We start from the raw sequence: 13,235 nt of genomic DNA, 5'->3' as shown, positions 1-13,235 counted from the left end.
CAGGCTGCTCACACCAAAAATGTTCCTTATTTAGGACTCTCCATTGGACACCCCCCAGTCACACGAGTTCCTTCTGGTGTTAGGTTATCCGTGTTAGCAGGCGCTCTCGTTCATCAGGTCAACAAGTAGAGAGCTACGTGCTAGAGATAAAAAAGGGAAAAAAAATCGGGTCCAGTTCTGACGCACCCGCTCTATCCGACAGCCACCTGGCTGACCCTCCCAACACCCTTGAGGTCACCCCTCTCCGCCCCAGCAGACCAGGTGTAGAACTCGCTGTCAGTCACGGGGGTCACGTGACGCGCCAGGCGGAAGGGGCGGGGCCAGAGGTGCGCGGCGCTGCCTGGTCGCCTAGCAACCTCCACCAGCCCGATGGAGCCCGGTGGCGGCAGGGAGCTTGAGGCCAGGAATTATCTGGAAAAACATAAGATTAAGGAATTACTGAACTATCTCACCAGCACTCTCCTGTACTTCCGGCCGAGTAAGTGTCTTGCCTACCGCTCGTTTTCTGCCCCCCCAGAAAGATTAGATTCCCCTTCGGAATCTAGGCGGTCCCAGAAATTGCCAGTCCCCCGGTTCCGAAGTCTCAATTTGGCTTTTTGCGGTCTCAGTGACCAGGTCGGTCACTGTTCGGAGATATTACCTGGGCTAAGATATTTTGAGAGACACCACATTCACATGACTTTTATGACCGTATATTGTTATAATTGTTCTACTTTATTTTTACTTGTTAATCTTTCACTGTGCCTAATTCGTAAACTATCACAGGTGTGTATTACAGGGGAAAGCGTAGTATATATCTGAGTTTGGTACTCTAGGAGTTTTCTGGCATCCACGGCGGGTGTGGGGTCTTAGAACTAACCTCTGAATTATGATAAGCCCAGTTGCCTGCAGCCCTTTTCCCTCCCGGATACCCCTGCTCCCCACCTCCCAGCCTGCACACTCTCACACGCTCCCTACTGCCTTTCTGCTATTTGAGTCCTCGTGCAGTCAATTAACTATGTGGCCTTCAATTAAACAAGTTCTTAATTGAAGGATCTCTTTGTGCCTCCATGGCCAGCTCATGGCAGGTGTGAGAGAGGCCCCAAGTGGCAGCCTGGTTCCTAGCTCAACTGCTTAATATTGTGTGACTATGGGCAAGAGCCTGAACTTCTGGAAAAAATGGGAATAAAAATAGTATCAATCTCGGGGCCTCCTTGGTGGCACAAGGCATTAAGATGCAGCCTATGAGGCAATCCTCAGCCTCTGCGGCACAAGTTCGATTCCCAGCGTTGCCAAGGAGCAGCTCACATGGCACAGCAGACCTCTCCTGGCTCACCTGCTGCTCCCCTCAGTGGTGTGCCTGTTTTGTTCCCCACTGTCTCTGGTGGATCCTCTCACCCCCCAGGGCTCTGGCCTGCACCCTAGCTCTTGTAGGTATAAATAAATGAATTTTTAAAAAAATTAAAAATAGTATCAATCTCATGCCTATGTAGGGAAGGTTAAAATAATATGTATTACCCTTATGCCTGACTACAGTATAATGACTATTTACATAGTGTTTATGTTACATTCGGTATCAGAAGTAACAGAGATCATTTAAAGTATAATATATAGAAAATGTGCTTATGTTGTCAACTCAGACTGTAATATAATCGAGAGAACATTTATTCCAGAATAGGGATCATGATCAAAGTCTATCACCAAGGGACAGTTCCAGGGTCCTGGCAGAGGAGAATTTTAAAGGATCAAGCTGGACAGTGATCTAGCCAAACTTAGGTGGTTCGCTGCAGAGGCTGCGGACAGCTTCATAGGTTGCGTCTTAACCCCTTGCGCCACCAGAGAGGCCCCCATCTGCTAATTGTTATAAAAGACCCCACACTCTAGTATTCTGTCGAAACACTCCTGTCAACCAATGCAATCTACCAGCGATCTACCTAAGTTTAACTTGATCACTGTCCAGCTTGATCCTTTAAAATTCTCCTCTGCCAGGACCCTGTAATAATGCTGCTCAGAGGTTACTCTTTGTGGCAAAGGAGACTTTTTGCCTGATATTACATAGAACGTTTCTTAAGGTTACTTCTTTTATCCTAAACATTTGTATTTTGTTCTTCTATAGTTATAAGCATTTAATATAAATGTTTCGTATTACCCACCAGAGTGTGACTGATGCTCAGGTAGACACACTATCTTTACTTTGGGTCCTTGGGAAGCCACTTGCATTATGACATGTATGCGAGTATGAAAACCTTGGAAATGTAAAGGAGTTACAGAAATTAAGACTAGACAGCGTGCTCAGGCTGTTTTTGAGGGGACAGGTCCATGATCACACATCCTCAATTCCAAATTTTTAAAATGTCTGAAAATTAGATTTACCCGATCTTTTGAAAAAAAGCTGGCGGTCTAATCTCTACTTCTTTTTCACCCATCTGGGGTAAAGCACTTGTATATCTAGTTTGTTCAATGTCTTGCCTTTTCTGTAAGGCCTACAATCCCAGTGCCCAGTACTATACCTTCAACAAAGGTATTGGGTAATTGTTAAATGACTATAGTTCCATTTGTGACATTTTATTTTTTTTAAAAAAGATTTTATTTGTACAAGAACTGGGGTACAGGCCAGATGCACGGGAGGGTGAGAGGATTCACCAGAGACAGAGCGGGGAACAGAACAGGCAGACTAAAGAAACATACTGCTGAGGGGAGCAGCGGGTGAGACAGGAGAGGTCTGCTGCGTCAAGTGGGATTCTCGCCAGCCGGCAGGGATCGAACCCGCGCTGCAGAGGCTGAGGACAGCTTCACAGTGCAGCTTTCAACCACCTGCGCCACCAGGCCCTGTGACATTTTATTTTAAATGTCTTTTTTCAGTGTGTAGAAAGAACTGGGGTATAGATCAGAAGTGCGGAGAGTGAGAGGATTCACCAGAGACAAAGTGGGGAGCAGGACAGATGGAACTACTGAAATACACTCTAAGGGGAGCAGCGGGCAAGGCAGGAGAGGTCTGCTGCACCATATGTGGGTTAGCTCCCTGGCCAGGAATTGAACTCAGGCCATAGTGGTGATAGTGCTGAGACTTAACCCCTAGGCCACTAGGGAGTCCCCCATTGTGATTTTAATTTCATATAAGAACTGAAACTATTCTTTTACAGGAAAACCAAGGGAATATTTAATATCTCTATTGGAACGACTGAGAATTGCCAAAATAACAGGTGTACATTTTCCTCTCTTCATGGATAACTCTAACATTGTATCTATGTTTGAGATGATGGACTCCTCAAAGAGAGGCACCATATCATTTGTGCAGTATAAAGAAGGTCAGTATCTTCTACAAATTGAAGTAAGTTTCTCATCATTCTTAAGTATCACTAGCAGAAAGTGATTGTTACCTTGTAAAATTTTTCTTTCTTTAAAAAAAATTTTTTTTTAATATTGATTTATTTATGCATACAAGAGCTGGGGGGTATAGGCCAGAGGTGCAGGGGGTGAGAGGATTCACCAGAGACAGAGTGGAGAACAGAACAGGCAAACTGATTGAAGTACACTGCTGAGGGGAGCAGCGGGCGAGCCAGGAGAGGTCTGCTGCGCCATGTGGGCAGCTTCCCAGCCGGCCGGGGATTGAATTCGTGCCACAGAGGCTGTGGACCACCCCATAGTGCTATGCTCAACCCCTTGTACCACCAGGGAGGCCTGTAAAATTTTCCTTTCTTCTTATTTTTTCACAGCCCTAAAAACCCTGGGTCTGTGTACTGCAGATGAAGTTTTAAAAGATGATGGACGTGCAATAACTTTGGAGAGATTCAAGAATGAGGTGTAAGTTTCTTTTTAAATGACTAATATTTAAATAATGTGGCATGATTTTGAAGTACAATTAATACATTTTAAAACAGAGGTTTCTACCTTGAGAGAAGCATTTTATTCCCTTGAAACTTTCAGCTGATAGGGGGCACAATAAAGACACTGAGTCTGGAATAGGGAAGTGGAAGATGGTAGAGTTAGAGACCAAATTCCAGAGGCAGCTTCATTCTTTTCTCAATGGGAATCCCCAGCAATTCTCAAAGAATTAGTTGGAGAAGCCCCCAGTCTGCCAGTGCAGAAAAACTTTGAGCTCAATACACTAGTTTGGGTTTTGTCCCCCCTCCCCCACAAACTTAATATACCAGTTCAAAAATCTCTGTGTAGAGTAACACAATTTCTTTCAAACTATTTCCTCAAAATTACTTATCACAAAATAAATGTTTATCAATACTATATGCTGCATACTAGCCTGACAATTTTGGCTTTGAGGTATTATACTATGAAAAGTTCTAAATAAAGGCGAATTTAAGTCAGAAAAAAAATTGAAATAAAATTGAATTGTAGAAAGCCTCCAGCCAATCTAGTTCAATTTGTTCAAAAGTTTTACTCTCTGAGGATCTATTAATCAGGAAATTATTGTTTAATATAGTCTAAGGCCAGGGAAAAAATTAGAAGAAAAAAGGTCTAAGATTCCCATCTCAGCATCAGTTATATAAATATTTTTTTTTTAAAGTTTAATTATATTCCTTATCCCAGGGGAAAGAGTGAAGCAATGTTTTAGGCTGAAATGTTTCAAGAAAGAAAAGGTTGCCAAAATCACATGGAATGGAACTAGGAAGTATTTTAAATGGAAGGATATTTGTGGAAAATAAGAACAATCCTATTTTATCACCATCTCAAAATGTGTTTTCTTATGGGATATACAGTTAATTTCCAAACTAGATACAGGAATTTCAGTGATTAACATACATCTAAAATTATTTTTTCTTGGTTCCTTTGATGTGTTTGATTATCCACAACCGAATCTTCTTTAATTAAAATGGGAAATTGAAAGTTGGTTATATTATTTCTGTTCTTGTATTTCATACAGTAGATACATTCAACAATTTGTAAATGGAACTACTTGTGTTTTCATAGATTCTGAGTTTTCTGTTTTTGTTTTCTTAGGAAGGAGAGGACTAATGAAATATGGTCAGCATTTTAATAACATTGTAAGTCCAAAACAATAAATGTCTGTAAAGATTTAAGCTCTCCAGTTTCATTAATTCAGACTTAATCATATAACTTGAAATCCAACTGGCTTCCCTTTGTTTAAAAAAAAAAACAAAACACCTAAAACAAAAGATGCATTATTTTCCCATATTAGGCCAGTTTGTCCTCAAATTAAGTAGAATCTCAACATCTTGCTGTGCCAGTTTGTAAATTCCGACTTCATTTAATGCTGCTGTGGCAGGAGGTTGCCCTGAAGCTGACTGCAGGACATCTTTCAGAAGTAGGGCAGAACCAATGTTCAAATTCAAAACAATACAGGCTTCTTTTATACTGTTAAAAAAAAAAAAAAAAAGGCAGGAGGAAAATGAGATGTCCATTATGTATATCATCCAAATTATCCCGTAAAAATTTCACTTTTGAGAAACTAAACACCTTCCCTGCTTTGTAAGTCCATATGCCTTCTATGAAAACAATTTATGGATTTATTATTTGGCTCTTTGAAAATATTATGACTGTATGTGTACAGAGTGCATACTTTATGAAGTTACTCTAAGGTAATAGGATCATTGTTTTTAATATATACTCTTATTTCCCCAAATATAATAACTGATATTGAGAGTCTACTACATGTAGCTAAGGTTTTATTTAGGTAGATTATGATATGAGAAAAGAGAAAATTGAAAGAACCTGAAAGGTGGAATGTTAAAAAAGACAAGTCAATGTCTTACTGAAACAAGTATGATTTTTTTATAATAAGTTTAAAAGAAATATTTCATAACATTAGAAACCCTCTAATTTAAATTTTAAATCAACAACTTCAAAAATACTAAGAAACCCTACATACATTCATAGCTATCCTTAGAGTCAAAATTAGCATCAAATGTTTAAGAAACTTTTCAGGCCCGTTCTGTCATTAGGTATTAAATATATTTTTAGCAGCTCTCTTGCCCACCTGTGACTATGCAGGTGCCTCTCTTTTTCTTTATCCCTTTCCTAATAAACCTGTCCTTTAAAAAAAAAAACCTAAAAATAGGGCCTCCCCAGTGGTGCTGCAGGTGAGCGCAGCGCTGTGAAGCTGTCCGCAGTCTCTGCAGCATGGGTTCGATTCCTGGCCGGCCAGGGAGAAACCCACATGGTGCGGCAGACCTCTCCTGTCTCTCCCGCTGCTCCCCTCAGAAGTGTTTTCAGTAATTCTGCCTGTTCTACTCCCTGCTCTGTCTCTGGTGAATTCTCTCACACCTCTGGCCTGTACCCCAGTTCTTGTATAAATAAATAAATCTTTTTAAAGACTTTAAAAAAAAAAGAAAAAGAAACTAAAAATATGTTATTTTTAGTTTCTTTTTTTTTTTAAATTTTATTTTACTGACAGAACTAGCTTTCATTTTCTATGTAATTCCTAGAAATAAGCATATTAGGAGAATACAACCAAACATTAGAAAGCAAAGCCCAACATATAATTTTTTTTTATTTATTTTATGTTTGTTTGCTTGTTTATACATGCACTGGGTACAGTCAGAAGTGCGGGAGGGTGAGAGAATTCAACAGAGCCAGAGCGGGGAGCAGAGCAGGCAGAAGGACCAAAGTACACTGCTGAGGGGAGCAGCGGGCGGCAGGAGAGGTCTGCGCGCCATGTGGGACCCTCCTCCGGTGGCCGAGGAGCAGCTGGGGATCGAACCAGCGCCGCAGAGGCCGCGGGCAACTTCGCAACCCAGTGCTCAATCGCTGCGCCACCGGGGAGGCCCCCAACATATAATTTATATCCAGTTCTGGTAAATTTGGGGGTCAATGGTCACATTATATATTATTCTGGTATACAATAAATGTTAAAAATTTTTAATTTTTAACCAAACATCACTGGAAACCTAAAGTTATTTAAAAAATTCAACTTCCTCTAATAAGTTTATACATCAATATTGTTCCATATTGAACTTACTGTTTAAAATAATTTTCTGGTCTCTTGCAATAGTGGGAAAACAGAGGGAAAAGATTCCGAGTCATATCAAACTGCAGCTGAGCAGCTCCTCCTTCATTGAAGTGATTAGCAAGAATTATCTGAAACCAAAAATAATTCATGTAACAGTTGCCATTATCTCACAGCCCCAAAATATATAGACTGCTCTTACTTCTTGGTAGATGTATATATCCAGCTTCTCCACAAGAATTTGCCAGAAAATTTTAAATAAGGAAAAGCAAAGCTGCTGCTCTAATTGAAGTAAACGGTCTCGTAACGTGAGCAGGAAGGGGCAGGCAGCACTGGACAAGGACATGACTGCCTGCTCTGCCTGCGACGGCAGGGACAGCCACCTGGAAGAAGCAAAACAGCATTACCTCTAGCATGTTCCTTGTTTCCTAACTAATGTCATCACTTTTGTATTGTTTATCATTTTAACAACCAACAATTTTAATTAACAAGATTTTAACAAATGGTTAAACCATTTTAAACTTGAGAAAGTAGTGTTCTGGGCATTTTCAATTAGAAAAAATGTTCTGTACAACATTAAAAGCTTTCTTAGAAAACAAATGTACCTATAGCTACGTTCTAGTTCTCAGTTAAATATTCTTTCTTTAATGAGGATAGTATTTTTTAATCCCAAATTTTTTATATGACTTAGTAGTATAAAACAGTTAAAATATAAAATGTATTAATCGTTTAATACATCAGCTAATTTTATGCTCTAATTTTCAACAAAACAGAGACTATAACAAGACTTCCAAGTTGAATATAAGTACTCTGTGTGACAGGAACTCTACTAGGACAGATAGATATTTCCTATGTCAGGCACTCACAGTCTGGTGGAGGAAAAAGAGGTGTTCACAGGGAATTACAGCAGTGGGATAAACTGTACCATGCATGTACTCAGAGTGCTACAGGAGCACCTTTGTAAAATGGGGGACAGGCTAGATCAACCCCCTGGCACAGACCAGTTCTCTGTATTTACAGACACCACTGAAGGTTAAATTATGATCAGTTTCTTCTGACTAAGAATGTGTGAACATATTTTAGAGAGATTTCCATCAAAGGCAGTTAAAAGTTTGGAGCACAAAATGCCAAACTCTATGCTTGCTACCTAGACACCTTGGAAGTCTGACTATTATCAGAGTTGATAAAGAAGAAAATACAGAGGACTTACCTTTCTTTTTTTTTTTTTTTTTTTTTTTTTAGCTGTGTTTTCTTTTCTTTTTTTCTTTTTCTTTTTTTTTTTTTTTATAGAGGCATGCTTTATTTATTTGTTTGCTGGTTTGTTTGTTTTGTTTTTGTTTATACATGCACTGGGTACAGTCAGAAGCGCGGGAGGGTGAGAGAATTCACCAGAGCCAGAGCGGGGAGCAGAGCAGGCAGAAGGACCGAAGTACACTGCTGAGGGGAGCAGCGGGCAGCAGGAGAGGTCTGCGCGCCATGTGGGACCCTCCTCCGGGGGCCGGGGAGCAGCCGGGGATCGAACCGGTGCCGCAGAGGCCGCGGGCAGCTTCGCAACCCAGCGCTCAACCGCTGCGCCACCGGGGAGGCCCGACTTACCTTTCTTTTTTATACAATTTTGCAGCATCTTTAACTTCTCTAAAAACATGGTCTACTTGACGGGTCAACATGTCATGCTTCAAACGCTCTAACAGGTTAATCATGTCATCAAAGACAGAGCTCTCCATAGAGGCCAGTTGTCCCAGCTGCAATTTACTGAGAGTGTTGTTGTCTGCAAAGACCTCCAGTGCTGCCTGTTGAAGTTGTAGAAAGAACTGAAAGCAAAAACATGTTAACATGCTTATTACACTACGCCTTTTATTTTTAACAACTTGAAATGATTCATAAACCATTCAATTCACTCACTTAAAAGTATGCAATTCAGCATCTTTTCATATATTTGGAGTTCTGCATCTATTACCACAGTCAGTTTTAGAATGTTTTCATTACCCCAAAAAGAAACCCCTCAAGACATCATCCCCCAGTCTACTATAGGCTACCCCCAGCTCTCTAAGCAACCCTACTCTACTTTCTGTCTCTATGGATTTGCCTATTCTAAATATTTCATATAAGTGGAATCATACACTGTGGTTTTTTATAACTAACTTTAACTTTGTATATTTTCAAGATTTATCCATATTGTAACAGGTATCAGTACTTATTTCCTTTCATTGCCAAATATTCTATTACATGAACCACATTTTATTTTTCTATTACCAGCTGATAGATATTTGGGTTAGTTCCATTTTTTTGTCTATCATGGATAATACCACTATAAATATTCATGTATAAATTTTTGCATGGACATATATTTTCATTTCTCATGGGTATATACCTAGGAGTAGAATTGCTGGATCACATGGCAACTCTGTTTAACTGAGGAAACACCAGACTATTTTCTATAGCAATGACACCATCTTACACTCCTATCTAGAGTATATGAGAATTCAGATTTCTCCACATCCTCACTAACAGTTCTTTGTTACTATAGCCATCCTAGTTTATATAAAGTGGTAGTCCATTGTGGTTTTGATTTGTATTTCTCTGATAGCTCACTTCTTTAAGTACTCATCTTTTTTCTAGGCACAGATAGACTTGTAGTAAACCTAGCAGATATGTGAATTAAGATTAGCAATTTTTACAGTGGCATTTTAGGTAGAATTAGTAGTAGTCTTTCTGCCCTACAGGAAAATAATGCAGTGGATAATTAGCAAAAGGTTAAAAACAACTTAAATGTCCACTAAAAGAAGACAGGCGTGGCCGCACTAGTGAGTGTTCAAGGATGAACAGGTGAAAGGCCACCTTGGTACTTCTGCTTAAACTATCAGGGACATGAAGGCACTGTCTTTTTGAGATGTCTGATGGCATATATTAGCCAGGAGCTACCTATGGACATATTTACCAGAGCATGTCTGAGAATAAAGCTAGAAATGAACCACTTCAGCAGCCATCCCTAATACTTTCAGTTACAAAAATTTCTTGCCTCCTCACTCCACCCCAACTCCTTACTTACAACTGAAAAAGTTCTAATTTTGAGTGGATGGTTATGTTGGGCTTGGCACAACCTGGCAATGGACAGCTACTAATAGAGTGTGAAATGAATGAAAGGTGATATCTGTCCATTCTTTTTCCATCTGTGTAACTTGATTGTAAATGATGAAAGGATTCACAGTCTGAAGGACTAAAAGATGATTAAAGGACTCTCGATGTCAAACAATTTACCATAATAACCATACTAGAACAGAGAGTTACTTCATCATTTCAACAGTCAGTTCTTAAACTTTGGTTAGTTGTTGACAGAAGTATTCAGTTAATTCAGTATCAGATTACAAATTGTCTAAGGATAGGGATGATGGCCAATTCATCTTTGTTAAATAGACTATAGCATCAAGCAATTAATGTGTTCCACAAATATTTTGGGAAGCTAAAAGTATGACTCAGAATGAGTCTATTATTTGATCAGCTGGCATAAAAATAAAAAATGAGTTTGTTTCAAGATATGAAAAAGTTTACCAGAAAATGGAGCAGTGTGCGGGCTGAATAAATACAGTACTTATTAAAATTAGAAATAATATATTAAAATACACTCCTATTATTTTGATGAGGTGACTAAGTGCATTGATTATTACACTCTACATTTTTATTTTATGAAATAATTATTTTCTCTTATTTTCCTGCTCAGCAGAATGCTATTATGGATCTCAGTTAACATTTTTGTAGAACAGGCTTTAAATAATTACTGTCCCAGCCAGAGTCCAAATAAGAACACACTGATACTGATTGTCATCTTGTTTATATCTGTCATCATTATATTTATTTTTGTTATCTATTTTGGCTTATGCTATATTTAAGATAAAAACCTTTGTTTTCTTTCGCAGTAAAGAAGTTCTCTTCTATATAACACTTAGCAGTATACTATAATTTTTTTCATAAATTCATATTTTAAAAAATATTGTCATATTTTCTAATTTCTTTCTCTAACCCAGGCATTAAATAGTTTAAATATCTAAGTATATTTCACTTCTGCTTTTATTTTTTGTTTTATTACATTAAGATTTTACAATATACAGCAATTTTAAATTTACCTTATCCATCTTTGGGACTCATAGACACACTTTAAAAAACTGGATCTTCCTTAGTATATGTAAACTTATCACCAACCCTCAGTTAATCAATTTTCCTAATTCTAATTATTTAACTCTAATTTTTTCAATTCCCACTTTACCTAGCACATTTTAAAAGTGGTATTTTTAACTTTTTAGTTAAAATTAGTTGTTTTACTTTCCTATTTTTATTTCATGACACAATCATGAAATACTCTACATTTATAATGTATCTTCATATTCATTATCCTTAGTATAGTTTCTTCACCTTTTAATGTACATTTGACAATTTTATCTTTATTCTCTAGTAACTCTGGGTCATGAAATCTATGGGACACATTAATGGAAATCTAAGCTGATTTTTGTATCTACACAGATAATCTTTGAACAGTGATTCCTAATCCAAGAGCACCCTAATCCAAGAAGGAGGTCCTCAAGACCCTCTGAGATCATTTTAATATCTAAAACATCTAAAGGTCTTATTTCTGTTAAGGCTATAAAGGCTACTAAGTTTCTTCACTTTTGGCTGGAAGTACATGTGGAAAAATATGGTTACTAAAAGTCCCAAAAGCAATATATTCCTTGGATTAGTAAAAAGAATAAAAATAAATTGCTACTTAATTTATATTTAGGCAGATCAAATCTGTCAACCCATGGAATCTGCCTGGTGAAAGGAAGAATAAGTAAAATCCTTATTGATGAATCCTTACTTGTTAACTGGATCCAAAGATTTTATTTAAAATAAAACTTCCAATATAAGAAATTAATCCTTTTGGATGTGATAATAGTATTGTGATGACATTATTTTCTAGAGTTCTTACCTTTTAGAGATATATACTGAAATACCGTGAAACATGCTATTTGAGATCTACTTCAAAATAATCAAGCATGGGGAGTGGAGGAGAGGTTTAAATGAGAGAAAACTGGTGTAAGAAGGTGGCTGATAGGCACATGGAATTTAACTTTTCTATTTACTTTTACAAATAGAATTTCTATTTACTTTTGTATATATTTGAAACATTAAATTTTTAATGTATGAAATAATTAAAAGTTAAAAAATTTTCTATTTCAAATATTCTTCATAATTTATCATGCTTTGAAAGCATTCAAGAGGCAACAAATATTATTTTCCTTAAAATACTGGATTTTATTGTTTTTTTGACACCTTTATTATAATTTTTTCTGAAATGTGAATTACCATACATGAATTTTTCAAGGTGTAAAAAAGGAAAAAGGTTCATATTATAAAAACCTATTTTATTAAAATTCTTGACTTTCCAATGATTACAGTATCAGAATTATTTAACCATTTGAGACTTTACTGAGGAAAAACTCGCACTTTAATCACACTAAGTTTGACCTAATTATGATTCTGCCTAACCCATACATTTTTGCTTACTGTATAATCAACATTTCCAAAGGTAAAATTATTTAAACTATTACTCTATTATTTCATATAAAAGCACGTTAACTTACAACATTGTCAGCCCAGTCTGCTAGTACTGTTGAGATATAGTTCACAGCATTAAGAATTGCACAGTAGCGAAAGCCAAGGGAAGCTCTAGTCTCTTCTTTCATCACTTGAGTTAATCGTATCCTAAAATCATCCACTAAGTCCTTCTGTAACTCCAGGAACTGCAGCTTTCGGGAAGCTGAGGGAAGATTTTTATACCTGTCTGTGGAGAAAGTTAAGACATATGAAGGTTTTTGGTACTAGTCATGATACAGTTAAGGTTTTCCCGATTGACTGCTTTGGTGCCTTTGTCAAAAATCAATTGACCATTCAAGTATGGATCTATTTCTACACTCTCCAAGGACATGGATTTCACAAGTACATTTAACAGTCACAACTCATTGAACTATACACATAAGAATCTGCAGTTCACCAAATATAAATTATACATCAATTTTTCAAAAGGTACATGAGAAAATTATTACAAAAAACACTCCATTTCCTCAAAAAATAAATGACTTTTTAATTTTTGAAAAGACAGAACTAGGATAGGTTAAAAAAGATACATACTTAAGAATTATAAGTGAAGAAGTGATCCTGAAATGTTCTTTAAAATAACCCAGGATGGAAAATGTTGTGGAGAAAAACATGTAATAGAAAAGTGACAACTCTTTTAAACCTAGTAACAAATACCTGAGGGGTCACTGTATTATGCTACTTCTTTATGTATTTGAAAATTTCC

General features: G+C 37.4%; 2 protein-coding genes across 2 annotated transcripts in view; one reads left to right on the top strand and one right to left on the bottom strand.

The window, feature by feature from the left end:
• Positions 1 to 369: 369 nt before the first annotated feature.
• EFCAB10 (EF-hand calcium binding domain 10) lies at positions 370 to 7,159 on the top strand (the record flags this gene model as incomplete). Its single annotated transcript, XM_084230067.1, has 4 exons — positions 370 to 478; positions 3,123 to 3,287; positions 3,696 to 3,783; positions 7,114 to 7,159. 4 exons carry the CDS (start codon positions 370 to 372, stop codon positions 7,157 to 7,159), a joined length of 408 nt encoding a protein of 135 aa, XP_084086193.1.
• Positions 5,118 to 13,235, bottom strand: part of RINT1 (RAD50 interactor 1) — a gene marked incomplete at both ends in the record, with an annotated part of 26,102 nt that continues 17,984 nt past the window's right edge. Inside the window, 5 exons of the mRNA XM_084230066.1 lie at positions 5,118 to 5,310; positions 6,914 to 7,032; positions 7,104 to 7,284; positions 8,498 to 8,712; positions 12,517 to 12,716. Coding sequence (XP_084086192.1) covers positions 5,118 to 5,310; positions 6,914 to 7,032; positions 7,104 to 7,284; positions 8,498 to 8,712; positions 12,517 to 12,716 — 908 coding nt within the window. The remainder of the gene's footprint in view (positions 5,311 to 6,913; positions 7,033 to 7,103; positions 7,285 to 8,497; positions 8,713 to 12,516; positions 12,717 to 13,235) is intronic.

The sequence above is a fragment of the Talpa europaea genome (genome assembly GCF_964194135.1).
Source record: "Talpa europaea genome assembly, chromosome: 3".
Classification (NCBI taxonomy): domain Eukaryota; kingdom Metazoa; phylum Chordata; class Mammalia; order Eulipotyphla; family Talpidae; genus Talpa; species Talpa europaea.
The sequence above is the reverse complement of the archived record's forward strand: the minus strand, read 5'-3'. Positions and strand labels throughout refer to the sequence as shown.